The sequence below is a fragment of the Panthera onca genome, chromosome B3 (assembly GCF_046562875.1).
Source record: "Panthera onca isolate mPanOnc1 chromosome B3, mPanOnc1 haplotype 2, whole genome shotgun sequence".
NCBI lineage: Eukaryota > Metazoa > Chordata > Mammalia > Carnivora > Felidae > Panthera > Panthera onca.
The window spans coordinates 50,030,221-50,049,367 of NC_138344.1; the positions used below are offsets into that span (position 1 = coordinate 50,030,221).

Here is a 19,147-nt window from a genome sequence, read left to right on the forward strand (position 1 = left end):
TGCCCAGCACTGACCAACACCAGAAATAGCGCTTGTTTCTACCTGGAAGACTTAAAAAATTTATTATTCATGAGTCAGGGGGGAAACTACACAGCAGAGTCTTGCTTCAGTATTGAGGAATAATTAGCCCAAAGTTGAGCACTATTTCATTTCAACTTAACAAATTCTAAAAGCAACATCCAAAAAAAAACCCCAAACTGTTTCCATGTAACTTAATTATTTTTCACAGCAAAGCTCAGAAATATTTATAGGATGCCAGAAATATCCATCAACCAGCAAGGTAATTTTTGCAATCTGGCATCCTATATAAAGTTACCAGGCATGTGAAGCAGCAGGAAAATATGACACATAATGAAGAGAAAAATCTATCAGGCACAACTTACTAAGAATGGACAGAGATGTTAGAATTGGCAGTCAAGGACATCAAAACAGTTTTAAGTTGTGCATGTGTTAAAAAGTGAAGTAGAGAAAGACAATTTAAAGGGAATAAGAAGTGAATATTTTCAAAAAGCACATGTGATAAAGGACTATTATCCAAAACTTCAAAGACTTTTAAAACTCAGTAATTAGAAAAAAAAAAACACCTCTTCTTTAAAAATTCTTATAAAAACCTCACCAAAGAAGATATACAGAAGGCAAATAAGCATTTGAAAGAATGCTGCATATCATAAGTCATCAGAGAAATGACAGTGAATACAATATACCACGATGCACCTATCATAATGGCCAAAGCCTGGAACACAAACAATACCAAATGCTAAAGAAGATTCAGATGAACAGGAACCGTCATTCATTGCTGGTGGGAATGCAAAATGGTACACCCACTTTAAAAGACAGTTTGCTGGTTTTCTTACAAAACTAAACATATTCTAACCATACAATCCAGCAATTATGCCTCTTGGCATTTGCTCAAAGGAACTGAAAACTTATGTTCACACCAAAACTTGCATATGAAAGTTTATAGCAGCTTTATTCTTAATTGCCAAAATTTGGAAGCAACCAAGATGTTCCTCAGTAGGTCAACAGATAAATAAACTGTGACACAGCTAGACAATGGAATAAAATTCAGTGCTAAAAAGAAATGAACTATCAAACCATATAAAAGACATGGAGGAAATTTAATGTCTATTACTAAGAGAAAAAAGCCAACATGAAAAGGTTACATACTGTGTGATTCCAACCCTTTGACGTTCTTCAAAAGACAAAACTATGGAGACAGTAAAAAGATCACTGGTTGTCTGGAATTCTGGGATAAAGGGGGGTGAATAGTTGGAATAGGTGCAATAGGGGGATGAAGAGGATTTTTAACGCAAAGTACTCTAGAATTAGACTATTTTTCCAAGAGTTAGTTGCTTTAAGTTTGCCATAATCCTGTCCTTTTTTGTTGCTCTTATCCTGCTTGATTCATTATTTTACTGCTTTCGAAACTTGAAATTATGACTGTCAATTGATTTTTGCCTTCTGTTAACAAATGAAGGAATATAAAAATGGTTCCTTCTATCAGTGTGAAGGGAGGAACCATCCAAACTCATTCTATAGCACCCACTTTTATTTAGTCCCAACAAACTTCCCAAGTCTATTTCTGAACATTTCCCTCATCAGCCCATATACACAAGAAGAGCTTTTCATTTCTTACTCACTATTGCCTATATTCCCAAACAAGCTGGAGGTGTTAAGTTCACCTACTTAGCATGTTAACAAGATCCATGTTTAAACCATCAGCACAGAAAGGAGGAAAGAAAATGAAATGACTGTCCTTAAATTCAGGGTTAGGAATTTTCATTTCTACCAAATGCTAAGTGGAAGTAATTTTATGTCTCTAGAAAGAAAAGAACCCATGTCAGAAAAATAACTTTTTGCTGTTTAGTGTAAAATATAAGACGCTTAAAAATAAATGACCTCTCAGATAATGAGAGGTTGTAAAAGTTATCATCAACCATTTCATCATGGTGTAGGTGGGATGGGCCAAATCCTGCCCAAATCTATTGCCTTTAGACATAAATCTTCAGACGTCAAAATATTGGTCAATCAAGCCAGTAAATTCCTCATTGAGTTGGGTCAACCCAAGTTACAAAATTATTTATTCCTTTTTCTCCTGTAAAGTCACCCCAACCATGCCACCTTTTGTTTGAAATACTCTTTTTACTCACTTGCTTCCAAAGATAAAGAATAAAGAATATAAGAGTATTAAGTGACTTCATAACAATCTTTTTATATTTTTTGCATAGGTAGTATGAGATACTTATTGCTTCTATATTTAGCATGCCTCTACTAAATTTATTCCCAAATGCATTAACAAGCATAATATTTTCACACTATGTACTTACAAATAAAACTTCTCATCCCATACTGGATTCAAGTTTCCAAAAATGGTTTTAGTTCTTCTTTTGTTCTTTCCAACTTGAACAGTAACATATGGGTCACTAGACCCTGTTTTGTCTTTTGCCTGCAAGCCTTGTGCAGAAACCACTGAAATAAGCCAAAATGGACATTTTAATATAAAGATTTCCTCAAACAAAAAAAGGGACTATTTATAATGAAGCATTTTCTAACACATTGTACACTGGGTTTACAGATGCACGTCCAGTGCTTCTATTATGAACATTAGGACTTAAAAAGATATTTAATGTAATAATTAAAATGCTAAGTATTAAAACCTTCCTTGAATATTTGCTTTTGCTTGTAATTAATATTAACTATATACATACACTTTCATATACACATCAGCTATATACTTATATATAGATTACTGCATACACACAGAGAAATAATGATGCACATACAGTATGCAAAAGTTTATCCAACATAATCCAAATGTCCGTAATTTAAACTCTACTTCTATTTATGAGCTTGCTGTTACTATTTTTTTAAGTTTGTTTATTTATTTTGAGACATACAGCATGAGTGTGGAAGGGGTGGAGGGAGAGGGAGAGAGAGAATCCCAAACAGGCTCTGCACTGTCAGCAGAAAGCCTGATTTGGGGCTTGATCTCATAAACCATGAGATTGTTACCTGAACCCAAACCAAGAGTCATATCACTCCAAGTTTGCTATCACTATTGATCAAGTCAACCTAGTAAATAAAAAGCTTCTTTATCTTATAAGTGCCATATGAGTAAGTTAAGACGCTTGGTAAACATTAACACAACATGCATGCGCTTGTTGTTAATGTTGTAAGCAACTTCAGGAGTTCATATTTTCAGACATCACTAAGCTCAAATTGCCTTGACTCTAGGATCAATTGTTTGAGGGGTATCGATCACGGATTAAGTAAAATAATGTGTGTTTTCTCATTAAGAAAAACTGACTAAAGAGATTTTTAGCTACTCTTGTAATTTATCAGTGGCAGACAGCTACAAAGCTAATCTCTTGGAAATTGTAGCACATTGATGAGTCTATTGTAAAAGACAACCTTCTTCCTCTGGAAGAGCTTTTGATTAGAACAACCAACAGACTGAAATTACTTCAATCATCTAGTATATATATGAGAACTTTGAAATACAACTACACTGGTCAATACTGACAAGAAAGAAAAATTCTACTTACCTTACCTATTATTCTTATTATTAGCAGTGATTTCTAAGACATGTGAAAATCTCAGTGTGGAATCGAAATTTTAAAGATAACTACTTTTACCTGTAATGGTTATTTTTGCTGACCACTTAGATGTCCCATCCAGTACACTCTGCTTGGCTGCTTTTGTGTACTGCACAAAATCTTCTTTAGAAATCTGAAACATTTCCTGAATTACTTCAAACACCTCTGGCCTGTTTTTCTCCCTAATCTTCATTCTTTCTTTCATAGCTGTAATGATGGTCTGTGTCTTGTCTTCGGCACCATGCTTAGAACTCTTTTCTGCTGCTCCTATAATGGAAAAATCAATGGTGATGTACATGTATGTAAAGTTACTTTGTGATAGCCCGAGGGAGGGAGAAAAAGAAGGAATATGAGAATGAATAAATGCTTTAGTTTTAAGGAGAGATCAGGACAAGATCAGGACAAATATTGCTGGACAATATTCAGAACTAGTCTTTTGAGTTAATGGCAAATAAATGGGCTTGCATGATTCCCAGTATTTTTCTGTTGTTATTTGATGAAATCAGGGGTTGTAGAAATATGTCATTTAAATTTTTTTTTTAATGTTTTTATTTATTTTTGAGACAGAGAGAGAGACAGAGCAGAGCAGGAGAGGGGCAGAGAGAGAGGGAGACACAGAATCCGAAGCAGGTTCCAGGCTCTGAGCTGTCCGCACAGAGCCCCACGCGGGGCTCGAACTCACGGACCGTGAGATCATGACCTGAGCTGAAGTCAGACGCCCAACTGACTGAGCCACCCAGGCGCCCCAAAATTTTCAAAACAAACAGAATGTACACAATAATGATATTATATACTCCACATATATACCACCCACAAATGTGAGAAATAGATTGTATATGTAAGGCAAGTGTCATTCAAAAATCAGAATTTCAAATACTTGTGTGCAAAGTACTTACTTTTAATGATGGAATTTATCATAATTGAGTGCTTAAATTCTTCTTATAAAATAAACACCACCACTCTCTCTTATATATTGAAATATAGTGTAAGATTTTACTTGGAACTAAATTGGAAACCACTGGGCTAGGTGATCTCTAAATACCTGACAGACCACAGGCTTGAACTCTCATTCTGTGATATGGCCACACTTGTCAACAGGCTGAATTATTTCTACTTAAAACCCTTTTTGATTTCTAGTACTTTGGTGATTGGTCTCAACTTTCTGGGCATTTTTATTTATAACGCCAATGCTTTTGGCAGTGAAGGATTTCCAAAAGTCAGTTCTTGGGTCCCTCACATTCTCCAACTACCAGCTAGATACTCTCAATGTTCTGTGTTGCCTGTGGGTTGCACAATATTATACAACAGGTAAACAGCAAACCATGATTCCAACTCTGATGGTTCCTTAGTGAGAATGAAATGAGAATGCAAAACCCCAGGTACCAATGCTTCAGGAACAGCCACTGCTGAAACCAAGTATTTTTTGGATCAGAACAACTGAGATGTTGTGAAAAGAATAAAAACAAAACAAAACAAAACTCATGTTCATAGCTAGCAACAATTCCAATTTTCATCTAAATGACTGTATTATCCAACTTACATTTTTTTGAAATATTATATTCCTGAAATAGGCATACTAATATCTAGTGAAATGTTTAGAGACTAAGTGGTATAATTTAATTTTAAAAAAAATTTTAATGTTTACTTTTGAGAGAGAGAGACAGAGACAGAGACAGAGACAGAGAGAGAGAGAGAGAGGAGGAGGGTCAGAGAGAGAGGAGGACACAGAATCCAAAGCAGGCTCCAGGAGAGAGGGAGGGAGGGAGGGAGTGAGGGAGGGAGGGAGGGAGAGAGAGAGAGAGAGAGAGAGAGAGAGAGAGAGAAGGAGGGTCAGAGAGAGAGGAGGACACAGAATCCAAAGCAGGCTCCAGGCTCTGAGCTGTCAGCACAGAGTCAGATGCAGGGCTCAAACTCATGAACTTTGCTATCAGGATCTGAACCGAAGTCAGACACTTAACAGACTGAGCCGTCCAGGCATGCCTAAATGGGATAATTTATCTCCACCATTTCTACCACAAAGGATAGCTTCAGTAATGTTCTTTGAATATAAGTCTTTGCATGTTAAGCCCAATTTAAGCATAGAATCTAAGACAAAGACGAAGAGGTCAGCTGTTAACTTTCCTTATAATAAATTCATAACCAATTTAACAGGAGTACTTTAGTGAAAAACTCCATTTATTTAAAAGTATAACATTTGTTTCCTAATGTGGAAAAAATACATTCATAATAACCAAGATGTAATTAGAGAAAGTTAAAGGGATGAATATTTTAATGATAGAAAGAGCATATTCCCTGTCTTTATCATTAAAAAACAAAATAAACCTTTGAGTCTTAAACCACATTAAAAAATACTAAAAATGAAAGCATTGCATTTAAGGTAATTTGAAAGGACATTATAAATGTCCCAGTCATCTGTTTAAACAGGCGCTGGAACAGCTACACATTAGTAGATTACACATCCTTAAACAATTAACCATGCTTGTAATTTATCAGTAATGATTTAACTGCACAGTGCATTATTCTTATACAATGAAATTAGTTTAGGCTACATTTAATAGTTCCAGCTACCCAAGAGGCATATTGTACTTCAAGTACTGAAATATTCATTAAATAGAAAGACAGTGGAGGCTTGAAAAAGTTACCGCAAGATTCAAAGTACCCCAAAAGTTTGGTATGTGACAGCCATCCTAAGAATGAATGTTCAACAGGTTAAAAGTGTCATAAAACGTAACTCTCCTCCAATTTCTAAGTAACTATTATGTTTTGGCTATTAGTGTTCCCAAAAGACTATAGGAAAAAAAAAAAGTGTTAACGTTCTTGAGAGTTAAGTATATTTTAAATTATTTCTCTAAATTCAGGAAGAGCCAGCTGACCACTACCCACAAAATAATGCCCATTCAAGCAATAAGTGCCAAATTCAAAGGTAGAATATCAAGAAATTTTTTATCTAAAGGAATCAAATTTCTAAACTCAACAACTGCCTCTTGAATTTTTTTTAAAGAATTAAATTAGGTAAACTTGACAATTATCTGTGAAATCCTTCACCAATGCCCTTGATGTTGGAATAGAACACTGTAATACGTAGAAAAGAGACCAGTCATAAACTTTGAAACCACTATTCTGGGGAGAGCATAGGATCAGAGACTTCTATTTAAACCTTTTCTCTGTTATTCCTAGAAAAGATATGTGGAATTTTAAAACTTCTACTTTCACTCTTACATGTTTGGTCTGAGGGAAATGATTCAACTTAAGTCTATCTACTTTGGCCATATAAAGACAAATCTGTAATTAATTTTTGTCACTGATCTACAAGTACTTTACATTGCCCTACTGTTTTTCGAACCCACATATCTCCTCTGAGTTTTCTAATGAAACTGTTTCTGAAATAGCTGCGATTTGCCATGAATTTCTAACCCTTTGGGTCTATTGTTTTCATTCAGACTTAGTCTGCTTATCTCAAAGTCATCAGATATAAACAAATTTGCATTTATATGACTCTTCCTTCAAAGTGTATTATAGAAGGTCTGGTAGCTGCACAGAAATACAGTAAATAATATGTCAACAAAGGATGAACCGTAAATGAGATCAAAAGAGATAATGTACAGGAAAGCACTTTATAAAGTGTAATACATTATCCAAATGGAATGCATCATTGTTACTTTTTTAATTTTTTTTTTAACGTTTATTTATTTTTGAGACAGAGACAGAGCATGAACAGGGGAGGGGCAGAGAGAGAGGGAGACACAGAATCGGAAGCAGGCTCCAGGCTCTGAGCCATCAGCCCAGAGCCCTACATGGGGCTCGAACTCATGGACTGCGAGATCGTTACCTGAGCTGAAGTCAGACGCTCAACCGACTGAGCCACCCAGGCGCCCCCATCATTGTTACTTTTAAAAACACTTAATTGACAAACCAGACGATACAATTATGCACAACAAAACTGCAAGAGAATTCATCCTTAGACAGAGGCAAACTTATCCCACATGGTTTCCTTCTACAAAATTTAAAGGGACAGCAAATCAGAACCGTTACTTGTCTCTATAATTTTTATTACCCAAAACATATAAATTTCATGTGAAATTCACAATTTTACCACCTTTACACAGCAATTGATAATTTCAGTGTTTCTTTCAGATACATACATATAATGACTGCAATATTCTCTCTTGGTCTCAATCTCTTCTCTTTCTTTTTTTTCTCAATAGCTATTACAAAACATTTCTACTTTCTTCAAGTCACTTACCTCACTCCACTAACCTCCATTCTCAATGTATGATTTTATCTCTTCCTTAACAGAAATAGGGGCTTCCCTAACACAGTGGTCACATTTTCCCCTCCCCTATGGGAAAACAACAACAACAAAAGCAACAACAAAACAAAACCTGACCTGTAATATTAGCAGATTTCTGTGGTGTAAATACTCCTACCACAGCTGATTTCAAGCCACTACCTTGCAAAATTCTTAACTATTTATCATCACTGACCCAATTCCCTGTGTATTCATTTATCTTACATGCTAGCCTATAAGGCCAATCTCAACTAAATATGTATTCCAAGTATCACGCATGCTGCTTACAAAATAGGATACAGTCAAAAAATAGAGAAGACAGAATATTTCTTGGGGAAACCTAAAATGATTGCCATATTGAGTACTTAATTTGGCTACAGGTTCAATTTTATGTGTTAGGAATTTTGTATACACTCTTACCCTGAGGTCATGATTCTGGAAGAAACAAAAATAAATTCAGTGTAAAATGTTATGTGTGCTGTGGAATCTTACGAAGAGACAAAATACACTGGGCATTTGGCTTCAGGTTTGGAATTTTCAGAAAACAAAGGCTATGTGCCCATCACTAGAAAGCAGCAATTGGTTGGCCTATATACCTCATGCACTTATAGTGAGCATAAAACAAGGGCATAAGTCCAGATATAAATGGAAGAAATACAACAAGGAAATCACTTTTAAATAAGGCAAAGGAGCAGAGTGGCTTGTGATGCTCGTATGCTAGAAGAAGGCAGACACGTGTGAATCCTGACTTGCCACTTACTACCCATTTGCAATTGGGCTACTTTTTCTCTGTAAACCTTAGTTTTCTCATCTGAAAAACAAAAGGAAATAATAGTATCTTTCTTAACAGGGTCATGGTAAGGATTGAATGAAATAATGTTTAAGTTTCAATTCTAATAATTAAGCAAGTATAACATCTAGATGTCACAAGGTGAAGATACAAATACTAATTAAAGAATTATACATTAAAATGGAATTTGGGGGTTTTAGCTATATGATTACTTGGCCTGTGAAACAACTTGTAAAGTCTCCCCATGAACAGTGCCATACCCAATATGAGCCATGTGCTAAATGCTCTGTAACTATTTGCTTGATTGGAGCCAATGAAGCACTTAAAGATTTAAGAAAATTTAAAGTTCAGAGAAACAAAAAGATATTATTATTACAATATTTTTATTTTTCATATCCAAAAATGTTTACCTGCATTTGAAGCTGGTGAACTCAGAGTAGGCAGGTGGTTAATATGCATGAAATGCATGCAGGTGGTCTGATACTGAGGTGGTTCTCTAGGAGTCCCTAACATAAGAAACTTCATAGTTTTTCTTTCCTTTCCCAGTATAATCCTGTAGGTGGCCTGCTCATGGTGCTTCTGTTTTTCTTTTCCATGAAATCATGTAGGTGGGCACTTGGCTGGTGGCTAGTATTTTCTATCTTTTCTCTTCAGCGGCTTTACATCCAAGATAATCTTAACCCTCCTCTTTTAATATGCCTTGAATCTTTCCAAGGAGAAGACCCACAACACCCCTAGTCTTCAAATCAGCCGTAACCTCTACTCTTAATCAAAGCCACATACTCCACTCTATTTCGCAAACACAACAAAGGACTGACATTTAACAGAAGAATAATTGGAAGATCACAGAGCTACTGGGAGATCATCATCTCCCACTCTCATTGGTGCCCCATCGCTGACAACGGGAGAATGTGGGCAGGGGGGGTCCCCTTTCATGGAACTGCCACCATCCATAAAGTAATTTTACTTTATTGAGCTTGGGCCCAAAACCAAAATTCAGCCTTTCTTCCCTGCCCCCACCCCCAACTTCTACCATATTCAATAGTACCATTATTGGTGAATGCAAACTTGTAGAACAAGTCCAGAAAGATTTGCATATTAAAGATGATAAAATCAGGAAGGCTCACTCAAAATTGTGTGTCAAAGCTACTACATTTCATGAGATTCATTTATTATTTACTTATTCATTTATTTATTTTAGAGAGAAAGACAGCAGGAACAGGGGAGAAGACTAGTGGGGACAGGGGAGGGAGAATATTAAGTGGCTCGGCACTGAGCATGGATGAGGGGGCTCAATCCCAGGACTCTGGCTGGGATCATGACCTGAGCCCAAATCAATACTCAAACGCCCAACTACCTGAACCATCCAGGCTCTCCTCATGAGCATTGTTTCGATACTAACTTTCTAGAATTTTTCCAGTTACTGCAGCATCACAAATTACATAGATCAGGGTTAAAACTAAGAAAAAAAGAAAAAAGTCCTCAATTTCAAAAGTCTCTTTACTATGTAAGGAAAAGAAGAAATCAAGGGAGAGATAGAGCAAAGACCTTTTTTGTTCTTATCACCCTTAGTAACAGATTTTTCTCATGTTTCTGTCAAAAAAAAGAAAAAAAGGAAAAGGAAAACAAAGACAATATTAAACACAAGATTTCTTTCTATTTTTCTTTTCTTAAATAGCCTTTGAAATGAAGTTGGCTGACGCAGCTAGTTCACAATGTTGCTGGAAGCTGGTCTGGCACTCAAAGCTAGGCCATGTTGTTCTCCCATTGGACACGAGCAAACTCACAGGACACCAACTTCACACACGGTCACACTGTGACAGTGTTAATGTGAGACAAACAAGGCCATCTCACAAGTTTGTCTAAGCACAAAGGAAAACAAGGTCACTGTACAGATCACAAAATACCAAACATTCTTTCTCCTAATGAGTAACCACTGTTTCTTTGCTAAGTACAGCGATTAGACGCACTCTTGTCTATCCTGCTTGGAGATAAGGTTTTTTAACCCACATAATCATAGAATTGTCCGCATTTCAAGACAACAACTGATCCAGAGCAATGTCTGCTTTCTAATAGCCTCTTACTGAGATGCCCTATTGTTTATCCTGATACATATTCTCCATTGCAGCAATGGATAATAAAGTGAACTTTTAAAACTACAGACATGTTTCTGGTGGTGTTCAGCCAAAGAGCGTTAGCCAGTATTATTAACTTTTTTCACATATGTAGAAAGTGATGCTCAGAGAATTTTGAAAAATTCTGGTAGCAGCAAGAATAAAAGCCAGATCTTTCTCAAGTAACTCAGGACTATGAAATATAGATATAGATATGGATATACAGATATCCATTGCTTCTGTTATGTTGAACATATGGCATCATATAAGGCTTATTTACCATTTTTATCTCCCTACAGCAGCCTACCCCACACTTGAAAATGCTCCATTATTAGTTTATTCCTTGAGGTTCATGACCGTTGTGTGAAAGTAACTCAACTACTAGTTCCACTTTTACCCATGTTAATTTATTATTTTCTCTTTAGTGTTGCTGAAAAGTCAATGCAGTAGGTATGTTGTGATTGGTGTATACTCCAAGCTTATGTGTTAGCCACAGTGGACCTGCCTTGAGTCATCATCATGATGTGAAGCCAACATCAGGGCAGCATAGTTTGCCTAAAAGTCAGGGGTACTATATGGGAGAGTGGAAAAGCACCAAAAATAAAATTCAACAACATTCCATTTTTCCCTTAGTACAAACTTTGTGTATTTCTTTACAAATTAAGTCAGATTATGAGGCTGGGAATTTAGAGACCTGGGTTCTAACCCTATCTATAATATCTATTTGATTCTTTTTGGACAAGAAACTGGACTGCATCAATTCAGTAAGATCAGGAGACTGGGTTCTCCAATCCACTGATCTCAAAGGCTCCCCTAACCATCTATGATTCTATGGAAGAATGATCTTTAAACCATAACATGCTATTTCTTACTACAGTTCCCATGCCCTCATTTGTTGTTTAACCAACATTTATTGGCATCTAACTATGCTAAAACATGTACTAGGTTCTGGAGACATAAAAAAAAAATCTCCACCCTAGAGCAGTGGATACACAGAATCCTACTTCTAAGCCTCCTAAGTACTCATTAAAGAAGGGCACTTCTTGGAATGAGCACTGGGTGCCACATGTAAGAGGTGAATCATGGGGTTCTACTCCTGAAACCAAGACTACATTGTATGTTAACTAAGTTGAATTTAAAGATAGATAGATAGATAGATAGATAGATAGATAGATAAAAGAGTAGAAGGTTAAAAGATTCCAAGATATGTGTTCAAATCCACTCATGTAAGTTTTTGAAAATATGCTTGAATCCAGGGACAGCAGTGGTTATGTTCTCTTGAGCTCTGAAAGCCCAGAATAAAGCTCCCACCCACAGTAGCTATTTAGTATATATAAATAAATGTCTTAAGATATCACAGTTGCAAAATGTGGTAATACGAATACAAAAGAAACAGAATCAATATCTAGTTTGCAGAAAGGAGTGTCCTAGCCAAATTTTGTTAATGCTATCAATTTGCAATGGCTAACAGAACACAGAAGCTTAATATCATGTCAGTGGAAAACACACAGAATGAAAGATCATCTCACAAGATGCTAGTTTCCTGAACTTTTGGCAAAATATTTTCTGTACTTATGCAGGTACTTATATTTTCCAGTTAAGAATTAAAATTAGGCAGAATACTTATTCCATAGGACTTTGGGATTCCTTCTTTGGAGATGTGAAAAGAAGTATAAGCCAGTTGCGTTACATACCATGATTATTTGTATATTTTTTCCAATTTTTTGAGTTGTCTCTTTTCTACTTCAAAACAATAATCAAGGGAAGTATTTTATACATGATTTCTCTTCTACTTACATCTCACTCTGCACACAACCTCACCCCAGCCAACATACATTTTGTCTTTTTGGTTCTTTATCTAAAACTACCACTGTAACTGTCACGTCAAGTTCCTTATGGGTTATATTCAGTTCATGCAGGTGACAAACAGCTTCTCGATTAGCTACAGTTCATTTACCACCAAATTCTGTTTCCAAAATAAGAATTAAATAACTTTTTTTAAATAGCAGGCCACTAACAAGTTATTAAGGAAAAAACAGATGGACTCTGGCTACTGACACTAGCTGAAACTGAAGGAGCAAGAATGAATCAGTTCTCTTCTTTGAAAGACAGACCCACTTCCCTTTGGTCTCCTGTTTCTGTCTACCACTATGCATGGTTTCCAGCTTTGGGCCAAGAAGGTGTTAAAGTGAAGGAACCACCAATAAAATCAGCTAGACAGGAATGGAGGTGAGGCTGTTTGGGGGAACTTATCTGACATTTCCATGCTTCTCTGTGAGAAAATACTGGAGCAGTGAGCGGGGTTTTCAATCACCTGGTCTCATTCCACTTGACTGCAAGCGTATAAATCATGGACACAAGATTGGATAGGAATGAAACACCAAACTCAAATGAATTTGAAGTAACTTTGCATATCCTCTCCTTGGCATGGATCACTAGTCAGACCACATGTAAAGTGTTTTTTTGTTTTGTTTTGTTTTCATTCTGAGTATTTGTGTGTGTCTATGTTGACAGACTCAATGTCTTCAGGAAAAAAAAAAAAAAAAAAACTACCAAAATAATAAGGGTCTACAAACCTGAAGAAGACTATTATTTGAAAAAGACAAGTATTTGAAAAATTGTCATATACAATTGAAGTACATATATTAAATATTTACCCTCCATTGGTAAGATTAAAGAATAGGAGTTTAAAGAGTAAAAGTTACCAGGAGGCAGGGCCTGATTCAAGCTGTAATTTATACACAGGAATTTTCTAGTGATGAATTAAGTTCCTGCCAAGGTGTTAAATTCTTCCTAGAGGTGTTCAAACAGATTGACCATTTTGAGAAAGAAATCATAGAACATCCTCATTTTTATAGGAGGCTATATTAGCTAGACTGACCTTCCAACTCTGATTTCCTTTTTTTTTTCTTTTAACTCTGTCCTTTTCTTCCATTGTAGGCATACATGGAATTATTTTACACAGGGTGTGCCACCAGCGCAAAATTCTTGCTTAACACAATGAAAATAGAAATTTCTTAAGGAAATGTCACAGATTCTGTAGGGAAATTTTCAAATTATATTGATAGTTATTGTGGAAAGGCGTGACGTTGAATTCATATACTTGGCAAAGCTTCTTTCTGTTCAATGCGAGTGTGGATTTTAGGGAAAGAGTATGGAGGTATTACTAAAGAAAATATTGCCTTCCTGGACCATTCATACCCACCCTAATTTTTCGCAAATATTTTTTATTTTACATGCACATTTTAAAGTATCTTCAAATTTATAATGTATAATGAGTTTAATATATAACCCCATAGAAAAACTTGCTTAATTTAACCAATATCCACCAACACATCTTAAGAATGGATATAGATTATAAAGATGCTTCTAAAATCTAAAGAATGGGTGACATGTTTAGTCTCTAAAACACTGAAAGAAAAATCAGCTAATTTCTGAGGTATAATATACACCTTTTCATTAATATATTCAAGTCCTTTGTTTTTATAAATTTATTTATTTATTTTGGTAGAGAGAGAGAGAGCTGGCAAGGGGCAGAAAGAGGGAAAGAGACAATCCCAAGCAGGATCTGTGCTGTCAGCACAGAGGCCAACATGGGGCTCGATCTCATGAACCTTGAGATCATGAACTGAGCCAAAATCAAGAGTCAGATGTTTAAACCAATTGAGGTACCCAGGTGCCCCTCAAGCCATTTGTTTCTGGATGACAATATTTCTGTTTTCTCAAACGTCACCACCCTAATAGGCTGATTTCTTAAGATGCCTGTTTACAATTCACTTTTTAAATAAGTAGACTCAATTCTAATTGGATTATGAGATTATGAAAATTAGCTTAGTACTGAGTCCATCCCCCTTCCTTTTAAGCAGTTATTCCTAGATTTTTTTTTCAAAGACACACTACCTATTCTGAAAAAAAAAATGCATTCATTACCATTAACAGCCTCCATTTGATCTGATAGTTTTGACTGTGTAGGAAGAATACTAATAAAGGAGAGAAAACTGTAGAATGAGTATGACTTACTACAAAACCAAAAGTGACAGCATTTGTGATTTAATCTTTATTTTGACATTTTTGTCTGATCCCCCTCAAGTTTAGGAAGCCCATGGACTCTATCCATTGGTTATATCCATATAAACAGTAAACAGAGGGGACAATATTTAGTCATAAAAAAAAAATGTTTGCAAATGAAAGTACATGTTTAAGTACATTTCTTTGGTGATATGTTTTGTTTGTTTTGTTTTTGTTTTAGTAATTTAAGGCCAGCAGCCACAACCAAATCAATGCAGGAGTGAAGTCAATAATATATATCTTAGACTGTGATGTTTTGGCATTACTGGACCTAATATAAAATATTAGTGTAAATAATTTCTTTTGGAAATGGAAAATTTAAGATAACTTTTAATAAAGGTTGAAGTGATATGTATCTATACAGAAGTGTAAAAGGATGAGGAAACCATTAATATTCACTGAGCATCTCCTATTCGCCAAATTCTTAGCAAAGACTATTTCATTTTGTCTTCCCTATAAACCTCTGAGATAAATTTTATTATTCCTGTTCACTTGGTGGAGAAAAATGAAGCCTTTGGTTCCAAGATACCAAATAGGTTTGGAAAAGAATTCAGATTATTGTAATCACAAGGGTGTGCCTTCTGGGGTTCCTGGATAGCTCAGTCGGTTAAGCAACTGACTTTGATTCAGGTCATGATCTCACTGTTCATGAGTTTGAGCCCTGCATCGGGCTCTGTGAGGACACCTCAGAGCCCGGAGCCTGCTTTGGATTCTGTGTCTCCCTCTCTCTGTGCCCTTCTCTCTCTCTCTCTCTCTCTCTCTCTCTCTCTCTCTCTCTCTCTCTCTCTCTCAAAAAGAAATAAATATTAAAAATATATTTTACAAGGGTGTGCCTTAGTCCTTGTTTGAGGAACATAACTTGACACACTCCCACTTTCTACACAGGGCTATTAAGAGATGGAAGTAACCAAACAGATCAGAAGCCACTTTCAAGTTTTCTACTGGACAAGCATGCAATTGGTCATTCTGAGGAATCTAAGTCAGAGCCTGGCACTATAGGAACACAGCATCAACAATATAATGTCATGGGTGGTATGTGAATCTTTGTGAAGTAGGAGGGGTAGGGGGTGGAATTACTGAAAACCAGCAAGAACTGCAGAGGCCTAATATGAAAGCATGTAGGTTATGCATACATGTCTTTAGCCTAAGTAGGTACTCACTCTGCAAACAGTCAGCATTTAGGAGGTCCTGACACTTTTCATGGCATTTCACTCCACACTCCAAACACTTCATGCCTTGCCGGGCAATGCCCCACAGGAGCCCTTCACACTCGTAACAGTAGGTGGGTGTTGTTGCCGTCCAGACCTCAAAATTGTGAGGGGTGGTGGAGGACATGGGGTAGATCAGTGCCTGCAAGGTCTTCTTGAAGACATGTATTTTCTGTAAAGATGAGATAAGTTTCAATGTCAGCCAACTCAGTGTATTTCAAGGATTTCAACAAATAACAAACTATTTTATCATTTTTCCCTGAAAATATTATTTTGAAAGAGCCCCTTAATTATTGATTTAAGTAATGACAAGAACTCTGCTCACTATTCTTTTCTCAGTGTTCTACGGTCCAATTTGTCATGTGAACACAAAGAACTCCCTTACATCCCAGACTGGACTGGGTTCCACTGTTGTGCAAGCTTCTTTCATAGCAGCAAGAAGCTCTAATTACTTGATAATATCCACACCCCTGCTATACTGTGGACTCCATGAAGTGAAGGATTATGAAATTCTTGCTCATTGCTATATCAGTCATTGGAGCATAACCTAGTCTCTGTCTTAATATTGGTGCCTAAGAAATGTTAATATATACATATATATTGTATATACATATATAACATAGGTATAATATATGGTATATTTTATATACATTATAACATATATATTATATATATTATATATATTATATATATTATATACATTATATATATTATATATATAACACACATACATAATATATGTGTGTGTGTATGTATATATATATATATATATACACACGCGCATATATATATATGTGTGAGCGTGTACACATACACACACATCTTTAAATAGCTATCCTTGGTTTAAACTGGTTCTTGGTAAGATTGTTAAGTAGATTCAAAGCATTCTAAATGCTGACTTAATGCTCCAGAAACATCCCCACCCCTCTTTTGCATCCTACAGCGGTATCTCTTCCGTGACTCTGTACTCTCCCAGACCTTTCAACACTTCCCAGCTCCAAAGAATGCTCATTCTATAATTCCTTCTACAAGGGACTGTTTTCATTGCCTATCCTTTAAGAACAAGGTCACCAACTAATTAATAAGAGAGCACTAGTAGCAGGTAAAACTTACATGCGACTCTCCCATGGTAATGGTAATATCTTAAAGGGAGATAAGTTTTTACAACACATGGAAGGACTCTCAGTGACAAGCCACTGGTGGGGTAGAAAAATTCACTGAATGAGTAGACAGAGGAGACCTGAGTTCCCTAGCATAGGGCCATTCAATGAAATTTAATATGGGCTTCTTCAGGACATATTTAGGGCCCGTCATCGATATTTCTCTCCTTAGTGCCAATCATTGTCTCTGACACATAGTAGGGATATGACACATATTTTGTGGGAATGTTCTTCCACTTAGAAGTATGGTAATCCACAGAGACTTACAAACCTTACTTTCCTCCCCTATCTACCTATCTGCAATATTATTTTGAAGATCAAATTGTATGATAGTAACAAATGTATTCCACAGACTTCAAAATACTAAATAAATATTAAGTATTAGTATTGATACTGGATTTTCCAGAAACCATCCTAGGTTGATAGGAAAAAGACCTGTTTGGATCAGTACTTCTCTGTGCTTTTCATATATAACAATGCAGGTATCTTCTTAAAAGAAAGACTATCACTCTGAAGTTACATTTACAAATAATTTCACAAAACTTCCTGATACATAATGAATGGATATTTACATAAATCCAGTAGGAGCCTAGCATTTACATGAAACATTTATATTTTGCATTAATAATCTTTAAGTCTAATTTCAGAATACCTTCCCACAGTGTTGAAATGGGCAACTTTCCATTATTCTTCAATTCCACAGTACGGTAACAGCATATTTCCCTTTATTAGTATATTCCCCTCATGGTGTGTTTTCCCAGAATATGTTTGGTAACGGTACTGGAATATTCCCTGCAGGGAGTTAAGCTTTACTAAATTTTTTTCTAACTTTTGAACAGCAAGATCCAGCCTTGCTACTACATGAGGGTCTGGCTGAAGCTTTTTATACTTTTATACTTCATGTGAGTGTAGAGAACAGGAGTGTGATCAAATAGAGGAATTATTCAAGTGGGGGACCCCCATATTAGGGTTTATACAAACAACTGGATCCATCCTTTCAATAGAGCCTCACCCAAGTAATCTTTGGCCTCATTTCATAATGAAGATGTCGTCTTGCAAAATAACTGTTAAGAGTTCTTTTAGAATTAAAACGATGTATAATTCATCTTTGCTTCTCCTGCACAGCTTAGCAGAGTATTATTATCAATATCATTAAACTGAATTGAACAATTCACTTTGGCATAACAGATTTTCAATCAGCCATCCATAGACAGTTTCCTGTTCTAGCTGGGCTCAGGGTGTGTGTGTGTGTGTGTGTGTGTGTGTGTGTGTGTGCGCGCGCATATAATGTAGCTTTTTGGTTTAGCTAAAAAACAAGTGCGGAATTTAGTTATATTTGCAATCACATCAGGTAATTTGTTTTTCCCTTAGTAGGGGAAAGTAATTCTAACTAAATAGAACACTAGGTGGGAATAGTCTGCTAATGAATACAAGAAAAACATACCAACTTAGAAAGTAGGGTTGGGTAAAGGGTTGTTTTGAACATGAACTTATCTACATGTTTTAAGGTTAAGTAAATGGTTCATACATTTTATCTAATACCCTGTGACTATTATCTTTTTCATTGAATTCAAATTATATATAGTCAGTCCTCTACATTCTTAAGCTATAGCAGGAGTAATAAATTTAAGGAAGAGTTCCTAAAAAATTAAACATACTGGAGAAAACCAAATAAAAGACAGTTCTAAGTAAACAGATGAGAAGTTTTCATTGAAATGTTTTGTTTGGTTGGGTTTAAAGAGCCATGATCCATTTCATAAAAAGAGAATGAAGCTAATTTAAAAAAAAAAAAACACGATAGTAACATTGAAAATTTACTAGATAACACACTGAAAATCAACTGAATGGGGCATTAAAACAAATTGAACATTTAAAAGATGGAGAAGCTGGAGAAAATATTGTATACTTCACTACAAGGTATAT

At 35.8% G+C, this 19,147-nt stretch overlaps 1 protein-coding gene across 3 annotated transcripts in view; it reads right to left on the bottom strand.

Annotated features, from left to right (window-relative positions):
- UNC13C (unc-13 homolog C) overlaps positions 1-19,147 on the bottom strand; it is a 612,857-nt gene that overhangs the window by 334,626 nt on the left and 259,084 nt on the right. For all 3 annotated transcript variants that reach the window (XM_060618476.3, XM_060618475.3, XM_060618477.3), the window contains exons 11-13: positions 16,017-16,236; positions 3,636-3,863; positions 2,328-2,469 (exon numbers count right to left, since the gene is read on the bottom strand). In XM_060618476.3, the coding sequence (XP_060474459.1) occupies positions 2,328-2,469; positions 3,636-3,863; positions 16,017-16,236 (590 nt within the window). The remainder of the gene's footprint in view (positions 1-2,327; positions 2,470-3,635; positions 3,864-16,016; positions 16,237-19,147) is intronic.